Source organism: Alternaria postmessia (assembly GCF_024291825.1).
Source record: "Alternaria postmessia strain BMP 2775 chromosome Unknown scaffold_129, whole genome shotgun sequence".
Taxonomy (NCBI): Eukaryota; Fungi; Ascomycota; class Dothideomycetes; order Pleosporales; family Pleosporaceae; genus Alternaria; species Alternaria postmessia.
This window is the reverse complement of record NW_026260202.1, coordinates 29460-45411: the sequence shown is the minus strand read 5'-3', so window position 1 is coordinate 45411 and position 15952 is coordinate 29460. Positions and strand designations below refer to the sequence as shown.

The following is a 15952-nucleotide window of genomic DNA, read 5'->3' as shown; positions in this document are numbered from 1 at the left end:
CACCAGGCATTACGTACCCCATGCACCGCCGCCGGGAATCCCTTTTGATGTCTTTGGGAACAACGCCGCAGCCAGACACCCCATGAAATGAACCACCGGGAAGCCTCAAAAGTCCAGCCACCTCTAGAACTACCCGATCGCCAGCGCAAATCACCGAACACATCACCGAACCCAACAGACATGCCATTCAAATCATAAAATGACGATGTGCAAGTGAAGACAAATTCGACCCCTGTCTGCAGTTTAACAGCGCAGCGGGCCAGCGTCTAGCCTGAGAGAAGCCAAGCTGGGGGGGAGCCGACACCCGACCTGCCGTGGCGTGGCCCATGTCGCAAGTCTGACTGCTCTTGCGACACATCGAGCTGAACATGTTTGTTTCTTCGTTTCTCGGTACGACATGGTTTTCGGTACGCCAACCTACTTTCTTAGGAGCGAAGGAAACTCTATCGCGATTCATCGCGATAACCTTCTCACCGCCACAAGCCAATGGCGCTGGCGCGCAACATTCAATACGTAGCCGAAAGCGGTTTGTTGGAAGGGGGCTATTGGAATTTAGGGCGCTGCTCCGTGGTTGAGTGATGGAAGCGGCGCGGCAAGCCCAGGAACGCGCCCCCCTTGGCAGGTACAGAACACGAAGTGTGCCTGGTGCTTACGCTGTACGGGGTCATCTCCGCAGCCGCTCGGGTTCCTGCTTGCTCGCGTCTGTGACCTTCTAACTTTGGACCCTGTGCCTTCATTCAGCTCGTGTAAAGATACGAGAATTGCAAACATGGCGAAGATCGCTGGTGGCATTTTATTGTTAGTAGGCGTGTTAAGGGCGATCGTCGCATGGGACAAAAGTGATAGGGAATAGGTCGTCACACGAGACAAGCGAAGAAGCAAGGGATTCGGGGTCATGAATTCGTGGATCTGTAATTCGGCAACAGAGTAGAAAAAGTCGCTGATGCATCCCTAAAAAATGAACAGGGGATAAAAAGAGGTTTAGTACCGTAAGATACAAAAGAAGTGAATATGTTTCGAACCAGCGCGGAAGCAACGCGTCGCGAGTTTGATCTCCAAGCCGCCCTGTCATCTACAGTAGAAGAATTGAAACCCCTCAACACCCTCATAACATGTGCTGTGATTTGCTTATGCAAGATCGCAGCACCAGATACCCTCGTGGTTCTTGCATCCGATCTTGGAGTAGTTGTCGGAAGTGAGGATCTCAGCGTGGCCGGTCTGGCCCTCGTAGCTCCAGCCCTTGGACATAGTGCTGCAGACGCCGTCAAGACCGGGGAGAGTGGGGATCTCGCAGAGCCAGCCACCGACGAAAACGGAGAGGAAGGACTCCATGTCGGGCTTGCCGGGGGCGAGGACCTGACCGTAAGTTCCAGGGTTGAGCTTGTGCTTCATGACACCGTTGCCCTCAACGACAACGTTCATGGCGTTGGACTCGAGCTTGGAGTCGCACTCGAGAGGCTTCATGCCCATCTTGGCGCGCCACTCAGAGACGATGTCCATGTAGCCACCGGTGGTAGCAGTGGCAGAGGGAGCAGGGGCAGCCTCAGTGGTGGTTGGCTTGGGAGCCTCGCTGGAAGGAGCAGGAGGAGCAGCCTCGTAGCTGGTGGGCTTGGGGGCAGGAGTGTAGGCAGCCTCAGTGGTGGTGGGCTTGGGGGCCTCGCTGGTGGGCGCTGGGGGAGGAGGAGCTACGTAGACAGCAGAGCTGCTGGGCTTAGCTGGCGCGTAGACCATGGTGTTCTTGGCCGGGGCCTCGTAGACAGCGCTGACGGAGGTAGGCTTGGGGACTTCGTAGCCCTCGGTGACGTAGACAGTCTTGACGACAGTTGCGACGACATCGACAACGTGCTTGACGTGCTTGTGCTCGTGGCCGTATCCACCGTAGGATGGGGCGGCGAGCGCAGAGCCCGCGAGGGCGGCGACGGAGAGAGCGATGGTGGTGCGCATTTTGATAGATGTTGGTTTGGATTTGGTGATTGAAGAGACTGGACTTGAGTTGACTGGTAAGGTTCGACTGTCGAATTGTTTTTTGTTTAGGGATGCGAAGTGAGCGTGTTAGTGCCGAAGGGCGGTAGAGAACGTGGTGTCAAAGATTGACGGTGTAGAGAGTGAATGACTGGATGTCGATACCTGGAAGTCGCAGACCTGGGGTAGAAGAGGAAGGCAGAGGGGATAAACTACATTTATACGAAGTAACGCTAAGTAGGAAACGGGCGTTGTGCAGCTGACATGGGCCAGGAAATTAAACGCGAGCGCCATTACACGTCCGCCCACGGCGCCCCGTCCTCCGCAGATTTACCTGTGCCTGGAGCTAGAGCCTCTGAAGCCAATTCTCGTCCCAACCAAGCCCTTGGTAGACCGCTCGGATCCTTTCATTTCGTTCCCTGCACAGCGACCGTCACCGTAGGCCAGGGTTTTGGAGTCCGAGAGGCCTACACATGTGCATTGGCTGGGGGGGCGGGGAATGCGATATCTACGTCTGCCGCTATCCTGCGTTCAAACTCTTTGTGCTTCAATCTAATCTCGCGCGGCAAACAATGTTTCTTTGTGCCTGGTTTGTTTGTCGACGTCGAGCACTCTGGCGCTTCGATGCGGATTTGGTTGGTACGGTCCAGACGTGACAAGTGTCAGGGGTAACCACAGACGATCATTGGGCTTGCGCAGGGGACAGGTCATCAAACGCCCACTTCGGAAAATTAAGCGGAGGGCTAACTTGAGAGCGGCAAAACGTAGAGATATCTCAAAGTGCGCGCTTGTCCTATTGGCTGTTATTGTCGTTCGGACAGGGCAGCGTTTCAGATGTTTTTCTTAGTCTGTGGGACATTTTGGGCAGACCCGGCCCTGGAGCAAACCTTTTGTGAACGTAGCTGCACAAACTTCAGCCCGCCGTAGTTTCAGCCCAGGTGCCGCACAGCACCTGCTTGATCCGTTCCTTCGTACCGCAGACGGCGATTTCGTCTTCGCGTCCGTGCGGTAATCATCGCTGTATGATTGAAGAGTCGAGACTCTGTAAGGCGGTTCGTACAAGTGGAGCCTTGGAAGCATTTCTCAACGGGAGAGCCTCATCGTGAAACGGCGAATCGAGGGATATTTGGAGATCCCGTTTGTGTCGCGCCAGCGCGATGAGTGAGGCAGAGGGGAAGCCTGCATTCTTCCCGCCATCGCGACATCCTTCCGCTGCTGCAGTCGATCGTGTAACGGTCAGAGTCAGCGCCTCGTGACACTCTCGCTCCACTTCACCTCTGGCGTCACCATCGATCTTCCGCGTGGATGCCGTGGATGCTCGCCACGTGTTAGCGCACTTGACAACGAGTGACCGAGATCTGTCGACGTGGATCCGACACCGCAAGGTACAGCGAGTCCGAAGACGGTGCCTGAGCCGCGCACCAGGTAATCACCTATGTGCCGAGATGTGATGAGATGGAAATTCAACGTCATCTCTCGACCTCAGGCATGCGACACCGCTGGGATGTCGTAAAATTAATCGTTGTAGTAATGAGGGGTCGTGGCAGGGAGTCCCAGTGCTGTTTAATCTTCGTCCCGCTGTGGCACCAGATCGTTTCTTTGAACCTCATCTCACTCAAGATGAAGCACCGAGTGCCTGCCGTGCCTCAGGCTTCCAGAGGAAGTGAAACGTGAGTGTTTGGTCTGGATGCGCTCGAGGTTTGTCATGTCGTGTCGAAATGTGCCCGGCGGCAAGTACATGTCTTGCGTGGCCACATAGCAATCTCGCGGAGTCGGCTCACTTCCTGATTGCTGATTACTACCGCAGACCCACAGCATCTGCAGCGTCTGTTATACCCGACCCGCCCGCCATCAAGTTTTCATGACCAACGGCTGAAGTGCGGTAGGTGGTTTCTTTTCGGCACTCAACCGCATGCTAGTCTGCAGAACTCTTCAACCATACCTCAAACTACCTCATTAGTCCGCCGCGACGCCCTTCAACGACACTGCTGATAGGCCGAGATCCAGCGAGGTGTTCTCTCGCGCGTATGCACGATGCTGACGCATGCGTCGGTGATCATCGAACTCCTTCTTCGTACCTGAAACGTGGAGATAATGTTCCTATCGATTAGATAGCTGGCCGCGTGGCGCGAGCTTGTCGATTCGACTGAGCGGAAGCAGAGTCCGCGGCCGCAGTCTATCGGAACTTCCTCGTGGCTTCTGTCAACTGGGGCCGGCCGTTGGAGCAGGATTCTTTAGTTCGGTGCCGTTGTAACCGTCAGGTACCATCGCGCCGACTCTCACATGCAGCCCGTAGCCCCGATGGCAGACTGCATCAACCATGAAAAACCTGCAGTAGCTTAGAACAGGCACGTGAAAACTTCTTCCCACCATCTGTCTGGGCTGTCTTAGTGTTTGACAGCCACCAGTCGGCGGTTCGGTAGTTTGCAGGACAGTCACGACGTCATCTGACAGCTCCTTCACCTTGCTCATGCTTCTCTGCCAAGTGGGAAGTTGGCAAGAGGTCCATATGACTGGTGAGGCAAAAGCACACGGCACAGATAACGAAGAAGAAAAAGCGATAGGTCTCCTTTGGATAAGTGATGATTTGGCATTGCAAGTCAGCCCTCGCCTCAGAAACGTAGGCGATGCCCAATCCAGTTGGCGGCTCGGCAAGAACCATAAAGAATGTTCACTGAGTCCTTCACAGCCTGCCCGAGTGACGAATGACATTGAACCTGATGCGCCGTGGCATCGAGCTCGAAACACTGGGTGTTTATGTCGAAAATCGCAGGCGGCTTTACACGAACACCTCTGGATGGCCTTCACTTCCAAGGTTGGGTGTATCGCAGTCTGCTTCTTCCATGCAGGTGGTTACTCGATGATCGATCACTTCATCGTCATCGTACTTCACAATCCTACACTAACACCTGCGCACACTCTAGTCTATGTCACTACTAGCGGTCGGCTTCGAGGCTTTGCTGTCTGGTAATTAGCCGATGACCGATTGGTGCGCATATGTTGTACCTTGCAGTCACATCGACTATTCTAAGCTCTACCAAATCCGTCCATATGACTGCATACTGGCGTAGATGCGAGATAACAGCAAAAGCCATTGATAGCAATTATGCGTGTAAGCATAGCCACGACGCATTCTGACGGACATTTGCGAAGGGTGAACCCTGGAGTAGGGCAGCCTTTCGCGACACCAAAAGCCTTGGAGCTTACACCAAGCACCTATCTCAAAGGAACCGCTAAGGAAAAAGCAAAGACCGAAACTGTGTTCCATTCGAGCCTAGACATCTCCTTACATCATTTCTAGGGCGCTGAGTTATGCGCCGCCCAATTAGGCAATCCGACCAACCAGAACCCATACCCCCGTCTCCACAGACAGCGTTGAAAACACACAGCAAAGCGAAAAATCTGCAGTTACCGCCGGAAGTCTCGGGAGGGCTTTCGTTCTGCCCTGAATGTCTCAGTGTATGATTGGTGTACCTGTGTAGGCCTGTTGCGCTTGGGAGGCCATCCTTTGTTCGGTAACCTACGTTGCAGTCAGACTGAGCTGGACTACGCTGTGGGGCCCACTCCGTATCCCTACACTCTTAAAGTCAACGTCCACGCTCTTTTTTGTGAATCTTGAACTACACACTCTCTTTGTCACATCACAGCGAGGCTTCGACAGCTTCATCACATTCCTTCCAAAACTTCCCTCTCTTGTTCAATTGACGGTCTGGACCTACACTCTTTCTTCCTCAATCAACACACGGTCTCTTTAAAAGCCGCTTCGCCACGCTCCTGTGTCGTCATCATACATTATCACAAATCTTTGTTACAGACCCTCTCAACGAACAATATGCTTTCCAAGCTTACCTTTGCCATCGTGGCACTTCAAGCCAGCCTTGCCCTAGCTGGCAAAGCCGTCATCACCAACCGCTGCGACTACGACGTCTGGGTCTGGTCAATCTCTACTGGCCATGCCTCCTCATCCTTCATGGTCCCTGCAGGAAGCTCCCACAGCGAGGCCTACACTGGAAGTAGCACTTCCCTCAAAGTCAGCAAGTCCGACGCTTTGGTCGCCGGCAAGCACACACAGTTTGAGTACTCCATCGCGGCTGGCCAGCTCTGGTACGACATCTCCTTTGTCGACTGTGCCAATGGCGAGTCTGCGTCAAACTGCCCTGGACACGACGAAGGCCTGGCCATGAACGCCAGCAACGACAGCTGCGGCAAGATCGATTGCCCCGCTGGAGACTACTGCCCTACGCAGGCCTACTACGTCGACACGCCTCTGCAAAAGCTGGGTATCGCCGAGCCAGTTTTCATGTGCCCCTTGTCTCTGGGCACCAGCGTTGATCTGTCCATGACAGTCTGCTCCGGAAACCCCAAGATCAAGAGGAGCATCGCTGGCCGTATCCAGATCGATGGCGAGGCTTAGAGAGTCTCGATGGTGCGCATTTGCGATTACTTCTCCAGCTCTCTTACCATTACTTCTTTCGTTCTTTATACATACACTAGGGTGGATTACGGTTGGGATATACCTGGGTTACGATTTGGTTACGATTTTGGATGATTCAATGAAACGTTATGCTTTTCCAACTCTTGAATTCGTGTGCTGTTACCGATTGTGACTACGTAGGCACCCTGTCGGTCCTCTGACCAAAGCCTGCCGCCATACTCCTCGGCGTGATGGAAGGAATTCGGCGTTGCTGAGACGCTGTCGCAATCGTGGCAGGCTTACGTCGCACGACACAAGGTGCGATTTTGGCCGGATTCTGCTAGGTGGTGCGTTGCTTCTAGGCCATCGCCATTTGGGTAAGCGCATCCCAAAGTCTGTTAGCGCGGAGCACACGTCATCCTGACCACGTCCTCCTGTGCAGTCACACCGATACTCCAAGCATGCGAAGGATAAAAATGCACAGAGCAGCTAAACTGACGATTGTAGCGAGGTATGAAGTTAGGGCAGAACGGAATGTCTGTCCCGCCGTGGATCTGCAGTACGCGCCGCCCGGCGACGGACCCGCATGTTTGGGTGTGGAGGAAGACTGGTACCCATGCGCTTCGCCAAACATTCCTAGACTCGGTCTGCCACTCAACTCCAGAAGATGATCTTGCAGTACAGTACCTGATACACCCGCGCAGCCCTGTGCGACTCGTCTGCGCTTAGTCGACGATCCATTCCGAGCTACCCCACACCTGTCCCGAGCGGGTAGATCTATCCAAATTCGTCTTCATCATACAATTGCTTACTATTCAGGCGACAAAGGGGGCTCTATAAAACCAACGGGTGAATTCTTCCGGCACCCACCTGACATCTAGAGTCAACAGCAGGTATTGCGGGGTGTAGTCTACTCAGCTGGGATCGAGTAATCATGTCGTGAATCTACTCAAGTGACTGTGGGGTGGGGAAGCCTTGTGTGAGGGGTTGCCGCGGCTAGATCAACATGATTATTCTTCAAGTCCTACTATACGATTGCCCATTCCTCAAATCTCCTGGGTAATCCAGAAGCTTGGTTTAGAGCCACAACACCTTACTTCGACTAAATATAAGCATAATGACAACTCAAGGACCCATCGCTGCAGCTCCGATAGCTGAGGTACCTCTCCCAGACCCAGATGTTGCCAAGTCAACCGTCGACATCAAGACTGGAGAGTTAGCTCACGAGAACGACTTGACCTTTGATCCGGCAGCACTCCAAGCGAAGTATCTCCAGGAGCGTGACCGACGTTTAGCACGAGATGAAGGCGTAGAGCAATACACACTCCTTGATGGTAGCTTGGCACACTATCTAGAAGATCCATGGGTCGAGCCAGGATTCAAACGTGACCCCATCGAAGAAGAGACCGAGGTGGTGATCATCGGCGGCGGGTATGGCGCTCAGGTCTGCGCTGTGAGACTAATTGAGGCTGGTATAAACGACTTCAAGATTATCGAAAAAGCTGGTGACTTCGGGGGAACATGGTGAGTTTCGCTGTTCCACATATAGGACTTATGTGCTGACATCCACGCAGGTATTGGAACAGGTATCCTGGAGCGCAGTGCGATATCGAATCCTACATCTACATGCCCCTGCTCGAGGAAGTCGGATACATGCCGACAGAGAAATATGCGCGTGCCAAAGAGTTGCTTAAACATTCACGCATGATTGGCGAGAAATACGATCTCTACTCGCGTGCCTTATTCCAGACCGAAAGCAAAGAGATGCGATGGAACGAAGAAGAGGGGAAATGGACTACTCACACGGCGCGAGGCGATAAGATCAAATCGAGATTTGTGATTCCTGCTGCGGGCCCTCTTCATCGGCCAAAGTTTCCTGGCTTAAAAGGCATCGAAGATTTCAAGGGCCATTCTTTCCACTCTTCGCGATGGGATTATAATTACACGGGGGGCGATTCCTCGGGTAACTTGCACAAGCTAAAAGACAAGCGCGTAGCTATCATCGGTACAGGTGCGACAGCCGTTCAGATAGTGCCTCATTTGGGAGAGTGGGCAAAGAAACTTTACGTCTTCCAGCGCACCCCTTCGTCGATTGACGTTCGTGGCAATCGCCCGACTGACGAGGCATGGGCACAGTCGCTCCAGAAGGGATGGCAGAAGAAGCGCATGGACAATTTCGACAACATCGTCAACGGTGGTTACGAAGAAGTGGATATGGTATCAGATCGTTGGACAGATATCATTCGGTCCTTGCTGACCGCTGGCATCGACCCGAACAACCCGGTGGAAGCTGCAGCCAAACGTCAGATCGCTGACTTCAAGAAAATGAATGCTATCCGCGCTCGAACGGATGAGATCGTGAAGAACAAGGAGACGGCTGATGCGTTAAAGCCATGGTACAACCAATTCTGCAAGCGTCCCTGCTTCCATGACGAATACCTACCCACCTTCAATCGCCCCAACGTCGAACTCGTTGACACCAAAGGTCAAGGTGTTGACCGCATTACTCCTAACGGCATTGTGGCAAACGGGCAAGAATACGAAATCGATTGCCTAGTGTACGCCACTGGCTTCGAACTCGCAAACGAATGGTCGCACAAGACCGGCATCGAGATCTACGGCCGCGACAACACAACCATCACCGAGAAGTGGGCCGAAGGCGCTCAAACACTTCATGCTTGGGGAACACGGAACTTCCCAAACTGCTTGTTCGTTCAGATCGTCCAAGGGGCCCTGACACCGAACTTCATGCACGTCACCAACGAACAAGCGATCCACTATGCGTACATCATATCTGAATGTAAGAAACGTGGGTTCAGGACTATAGAGCCGACAAAGGAAGCGGAGGAAGGGTGGACACAGACGATCGTTGATGGAACTGCTATTCGGGGGGACTTTCTGAAGGAGTGCACGCCAGGGTACTACAACAACGAGGGCAAGGCGAGCGAGAGTGCTAAGAGGAATGCGACCTACGGGTATGGAAGTCCGGCCTTCATCAAAATCTTGACTGATTGGAGGGAGGAGGGCGGGATGAAGGGCGTGGATGCTACGTACGCCAAGGAGTAGGCGGTACTTGCACTCGTCAGGATTCGTATATAGGTCGTGCTTCTGGATATTTTCTGATACTCATCAATTCTATGCATTTATATTCAAAAACAGAAAAACCATCCCCTTGAGACCACGACCATCAAAATGACGACCATGATCTAGCTCTCAGAATCTGTCGCCCGTTAATCGAAAAGCGAGATTACACGAGGCATAATCAGCCTGCTGGCGACGCAGGACAATTCCTAAAGTCTATCAACCTTCAAAACACAATTTGTTCTCCTTACTCAACATCAAAATACCCGTCATCAAACCCGATGGCCTGGGAGACTGTGCGAAAAGTCAAACGAATATCGTCGTGCCGCGAGAGATACATCAAACTTTCTATGGCATGCCATTACGACTTCTTCCAAACATCGCCCCAACGGACTTGTGGTTTCGAGAGAGACCAAAATCACTACGCATTATAGCCGCTACGTCGACCAGTATAAATACAACCTCGATCGCTTTGGTCAAACTTTTTCATCCCCACGTTTCCCATAGTTATCCACAAAAGTTCGCTCAAACAGTGTCTATGGAAGTACCCTGCTCGATACAAACTCTACCCTCGATGGAAACACCGATGCATAAGCTAGCCAGCAATGTCGTTCGGCATGCGGATGTTCTGTTACGCTTAGCTTGACTTTTTATCAACTCTCAAAATCGCCGGAGACGGACGGATTCGAAATAGCCAACCATCCAGTCCATGTGTGCCTGTTTCTCTTCTTTGGAAACGACGATGAGAACTTGCCATGTCCCGACCGCATCTTTCCCGACTTCAATCATCTTCTCCAGAAACGATAAGCAGGAAACTGACGGTGTTTTCTTCCGCACCTCTCGCCGACATAAAAGCTACCCTCCTGAGCGCTCTCATTCCTCACTTCCTCACAAATGTACTCACACTTTGCCTCAACATAAAGAAGGACCCTGATATGGGTGAACCTCCAAAAGAAAGATCTCTTTGTCGTATATGGTCGTCCGTCCGCCCTGTACCCAAAACTTGGCGTACATCTTACCGAAATGGACATGGAGATGAAATGTGACCGTTGCGCTCATTTGAATCGTTGAATCGGAAGGCATCATCTAAAATCGACGTAAAGCCCACGCTATAAGTTTAGTTTTCGAACGCTCTGGTATTGGAACCCGATGGTCGTGTATGAGCAAGTGTTTCCACCAAAAAATGACAATCTCCGGCGCATGTCGTTGTCTCCTCGCCCTGTCCTACTAAAAAGAACCGACACCCTCTCTGTGTCCGCTTCGGGAAAGCGGCGCGAACGGCGATGTATTAAAAGAACTTCGCTTGGCTTGTCAATCTTCGTCACTCTTCACACCTCTGATCCTTATATTTTCCAAAAATGAAAGCCTCTCTGCTCATGTGGAGAAGAATCTGCTCTCTTTCAAAAATGCAAATATTCCCGAAAGTGTCACACACTATCGATCAAAATCATCACAGCAAGAATGCATGTTCTCTGCCGTTTGGAAATACTTCCACATTACCGTCTTATCTACGAAGCCTGCATAAAAGGCCCAGCATGGAGTATCAGTCTGTTATACGACAAATATTACCGTTGGCTCGATTCGCTGTGCCTCGATGGAAAATTACCAACCCAGGCTTGCTATGACGAGCTGTCGTTCGAGAGTGGATTGGTGCGGCTTGGTCTGGTCACTAGCAAGATTTGTGTACGATGATGAAAACGACGACATGATTCATGACCGCACCATCATGACGGTGTATTAGCAAGTAACGAATGGACGAACTTTCGTTTTGACAAGATAACATGGGGTATCATTCGTCACCAGCATCGCTTAGTACATCTGCCCGTTCTTCCCACCACTCTCCATTTCCACAATGTGATATACACAAGTCAGCATCCGTCTTTTCAGAATGCTCCAATAACAGCCAACGCTCTTTTGTTTTGACAACTTTTTGCCAAATTCTACAACGGTGGGCTCTCCGGTCGATCAATAGCCAGCGAAAGATAGTAGTCTGTAAGCGCATTCATCTCATCACCGTGTGTTGTATCGAAATCGTCCTCCCTGTCCGCATGGGTTTCTTCGCCCCACGTCTCCAAAACTGGAACATCTGGCTCCATGTGATTGTTGTGCAGATGCGGCTGCGGCTGCTGAACGCACTCGTATCCGAGGACGCCAATGTCCCAGATGCCCGCACAAGCTTCGCAAACGAGGATCGTCGTAGCAGGGGCGATGGGGTTCATGGAACCGCAACGGAAGCAGGCGAAAGAGCAGCGCTCGCATAGAACCAAGTCGCTGGCATCAACGGGTGGGCGGGCTGGACGACCGCAATGTACGCACTTCGACTTGCCTGGTACAATGCTCTTTGTATCGATGGCCATCCACTGTCGACGTAGCTCATCAGGAATACGGTCTGCACTTCGCCCGGAATCACCAACGTCCTCGCTGGTGACTTTGTTAAGATTCTCTTTGCAGGCAGGAATATTGCACTGAGGCCCTAGCGGTGTTGTAAGACTGAGTTGGAACTGCAATGCTTGCTCACGAAGGAATGACGCGTCTACACTTTCATCGAAGGGACCGGCGTAGTTCTGGCCCTGAACGACTTGGCGAACCGGTAAACTTCCTACAGGTGCGGTCTGCAATTGCTGGGTTTCGAGCAAATATTTGCCTTCCGCGATACCAGATTCCGGTGCTAGGGGGTTGATGTTGCCAGTCTTGTGGTCCTGGATCTCATCTTGCTCATCATCCTGGTATGGCATGTAGCGTAACCTGTCTGCGTCTTTGATCGTAGTGTCATCCCTGCCAATTTCGAGAATGTCGACGGAACCGTTGACTTCACCGACGACCAGCTTGCTGTAGTCCGCACTGAATGCAGCTGACATGATACCAGAATCACACGTGATTAAGTCTTTGATAAATGTGTTCTCTTCCGCGCGTGTAACATCCCAGACCTTGACCACGCCATCCGATGAACCGGAGTAAAGCCTCGTCGCGTTGTCACCCCAGGACAAGAAACGAACGCCGGTATCTGTGATTTCATGCTTGACACCCTCCTGTAGAGGCATCAGAGACCGGCTGTGAGAGAGTATTCGGAGCGGATCATCGGGCCAACGCGCATCCCAGACGTAGGCACGTCCATCTGTACAACCGACCGCGATGAGGTCTTCGTCATGTGGGCACCAGATAAGGTCGTTCATATCTAGAGCTGCGCACTCGAATTCCAAAGGACATGTAAACTTGTCAACTCTTACATCGTAGAGACGGACTGTCGAACGTGTGCCGCGGTTGACATTGGATCCCGCTGCGACACATCCTGCTGCAAACATCGGTTTACCAGAACGAATTGGGTTGAAGGTGACATCGAAAACATTCCTGTTAGACCCATGGATATAATAAGGAGCCTCAGTCTCGATGTCCCACAAGCATAGATCGCCGGTCATGTCAAAGCCCGTCTCCTTCATATTGGCGCCAAAACCTGCAAGCAGTTGCTCACCACATATCGGTTCGAACTGCAAAGCGGTAGGAAGAATCTTGAGATCCATGCGATCGACAGCCTTGTTTGAATGGAAGCTCGATTTCTCAAACTGGCAGGGCTCTTCCTCATCGATCCTGAGCACTCTGATTGCCTTCTGACTGGATGCCTTCGCCGCTGTTGCTATCATACCAGGCTGCATCTGATTGACTGATAAGATATCAATCTTGTCTTTGATGTTAAGCTTAGCAGCTAAAAGAGGCTGAGCAGAGTCGGCGTTGACGTCGGTTTTCCAAATACCAATATGTCCGTCGTAGCCTGACGAATACATGACGTGGCTGCTGTTCGAAAAGGCTACCGAGGTGACTGTTGTGTATAACTTCGGATCCTGGGATGCGAACATGGCATGACTTGAGTTGGCACCGCTCTCAGTCTTCTTACGTATCTTGTAGTGCTCTGCTAGCTCGTGTATTGTACCATGCATGAGGCTTCCGAAGAGTAGGTTGTTAGGTCGGTTATACTGCATAGAGTCCGGATCGTCAACAGCGACAGCACCGGCCGCAAAGTGTTCACCATCCGGTGCCCAGGCTACAGTATGGATATCACTTGAGGCGCCCGTCCAACATGCTGCTGGACCCATTGTGTCCATATACTTGTTCGTCACTTGATATGTGATAGGCTTAGACGCCGTGTGCCAGCCTCTTCTCGACTGACGACCGAGCTCTCGTTGACGTGTGATAGATGTGGTCGACGGTTTCTGAATCGACTGCATCTCCGTGTTCGGCCGTGCGGCTGCAAATCGTTGTATCTGCGGTATCTCTGCGATGTTGCCGGCCATGGCATCTTGTAGGAATGCTTCAATACTGCTTCGGTCTCGGCAAGGCAGGCGTGAACGAAGACTCTCAACGAGCCGGAGAATCTGTGTATCCGTGCAGCCTTTTAAGAGTTCGCGAAGTCGCCTTGTTTTCGTACTGTGCCGCGACCTTGTGTTCTTAATTGATGTCACAATTTTCTCTACTAGCTTGATCTCAACCGGGCTGAAGTCGACATGGAGCAGGCTGCCTTGCCAGTCTCGACTTGAGAGCTGGTCCCACTCTGAGCCGGTAGATGGACGCTGCATTGCTAAGCGTTGCCCTGAAGTCAAATAGGGCACATGCGTAGCGTGGGTGCCATTCCGGCGCGGTTTTGTGCAGAGGCTCAATCCAAGTGCTGCATCATCTGCATCGAATTGTACTTCCACCGGCTCGTTGTCGACAGCGACAGCCTCATTGGGCAAAGGCGCTTCATGGTCTTGCGGTGTCTCTGAACGAGTAGGAGCAGAGTCGTCCGCCATAGATCCAAGGACATCGTCGGTGTAGTCATCTACTTCATCTGCGGCAACACCCCGCTGTTTCGGCCATGTGTAATTGACTCTTTGTGCACGACGCGATCGCTCTCGACGAGGCGCAGAGTCGCCTCCTGATGAATAATCCCGTTCTATCGTCTGTTGAACGGGTAGATGTCGAGAAGGTTTCGCAGCATGTTGATGGGGAACAGTGGGCTGGTTGTTTCTTGGTCCTCTTGAGACACTAGTACCATGGATCTGATTCCAATCAACAGTCGCCTCTGCAGCCCACCGAGGGGGCAAGATCAAGGTAGATGGATCCTTTGACCTGTCTCTCTTGTTCAAGAAGGTGGAATAACGGGATTGTAGCGCAGAGTACTGACGTGTGGGCAAATCTACGTTGTACTCGGCCGTGATTTGGGCCCACGAAAACTGCTTTACCTCCTTTAGAAAGATGAGATATTGGTCCTGTTCGGCATCGAATGGGTTGACCTGCCTCTTTCGACCAGTGCATGGTGGAGGTGTAGGTACCTCCGAACCCCTCGGAAGAGCGGATGAATGGAATGGGGCTACTGCAGGCCCAAGTCCAGGAGGGGCATTTGCAGTCTTTGCTTTCGTATCCGATGCGTGTTGCAATGCAGGTTCTGTAGGCGACGAAACATCGGACATGACACTATCTTTGTCCTCGTCGGAAGGCTCCTCGGCAGTTCCCACGAAGTAGTTCGGTCTCGCGGCTGGCGAAGGGCGACTGCGCGATCGTCCTGGAACTCTACCTGATGTCACTGCACTTGTCTGCCGTGTTTCTTTGTGCGTAGCTGCGTGGCGGGGCTGTTCTCGTTGACTTGGTACATTCAGGACTGGGCTCGCACTGTTACCTGCCGACTGGCGACCGATATGCAGCGTGCGTGGGGTGCTCACCCGAACATTTTGCAGTATGGTCGCAGGCTCGGTGTTCTTCAAGGCTTGGTTGATGTCTTGTACCGACGGAGGCTTGTTGGCTGCACTAGGTTCTGACATCTTCATCCTCTTGGCTGGCCTTTCGTGGTGAGTTCCATTATGCGCATGCGCATGCCCAGGCACCGACATATAGCTATTTGGTGTGGCACCATGGCGTCCTATATTTGCTACATTTGTCGCCGTCGACGCGCTTCCGGTAGATGGGGGGTGTGGATGTGCGTATGTGGGTCGCGTCGTTGAAGTAGGTGGCCGTGATGATGGGGGAGGTACGGGCAGATGTGGTGTCATGGAGGGGTCGTGCGTCCCCAAAGGCAGCGAGGACAACGGGCCCTCGTCGCTTTCTTGCGCATCGTCATGGTAGGTGAGGCCGACTATGGAGGGTCGCCAGTCGCTGCCGTTGCGCTTGTTAGACATGTTACTCATGGTACGTTGCGAGAGGACATGGTAGGCTAGGAAATACGAGGGGGTCAATACCGAGGGAAGTACTCACTTCATTGCCGTCGGTCTGAGAGACAAGCAACACGTCCATGAGAGTCACCGTGATTGTCGCGTTAGGTGGTTGCGAACAACCGCGTAACCGTGGACCGCGTACCCCTGCTAGCCGTGGCTTTAGCGCTGTGTGGCGTCACCCCTTCACAAGAGAGCGGAAAGCTACCGTCTTTATGACAGCAACCTCAAATAGGATAGTATGCACATCAGACAATGCAAGCTGCGATAGAATCTCTCGATTACATAGGTAATGTAACGACCCATCTTACAACGTGTC

General features: G+C 52.4%; 4 protein-coding genes across 4 annotated transcripts; 2 read left to right on the top strand and 2 right to left on the bottom strand.

Annotated features, from left to right (window-relative positions):
* Positions 1-1128: 1128 nt before the first annotated feature.
* Positions 1129-1944, bottom strand: J4E82_010490 (uncharacterized protein; the record flags this gene model as incomplete). The annotated part of the gene is made up of 1 exon (XM_051736702.1): positions 1129-1944. The coding sequence occupies one exon, from the start codon at positions 1942-1944 to the stop codon at positions 1129-1131; it is 816 nt and encodes a 271-aa protein (XP_051583540.1).
* Positions 1945-5794: 3850 nt separating this feature from the next.
* Positions 5795-6376, top strand: J4E82_010489 (uncharacterized protein; the record flags this gene model as incomplete). The annotated part of the gene is made up of 1 exon (XM_051736701.1): positions 5795-6376. The coding sequence occupies one exon, from the start codon at positions 5795-5797 to the stop codon at positions 6374-6376; it is 582 nt and encodes a 193-aa protein (XP_051583539.1).
* Positions 6377-7493: 1117 nt separating this feature from the next.
* J4E82_010488 (uncharacterized protein) lies at positions 7494-9442 on the top strand (the record flags this gene model as incomplete). The annotated part of the gene is made up of 2 exons (XM_051736700.1): positions 7494-7900; positions 7951-9442. 2 exons carry the CDS (start codon positions 7494-7496, stop codon positions 9440-9442), a joined length of 1899 nt encoding a protein of 632 aa, XP_051583538.1.
* A 1955-nt stretch (positions 9443-11397) lies between these two features.
* Positions 11398-15246, bottom strand: J4E82_010487 (uncharacterized protein; the record flags this gene model as incomplete). The annotated part of the gene is made up of 1 exon (XM_051736699.1): positions 11398-15246. One exon carries the CDS (start codon positions 15244-15246, stop codon positions 11398-11400), a length of 3849 nt encoding a protein of 1282 aa, XP_051583537.1.
* Between the last annotated feature and the right edge of the window lie 706 nt (positions 15247-15952).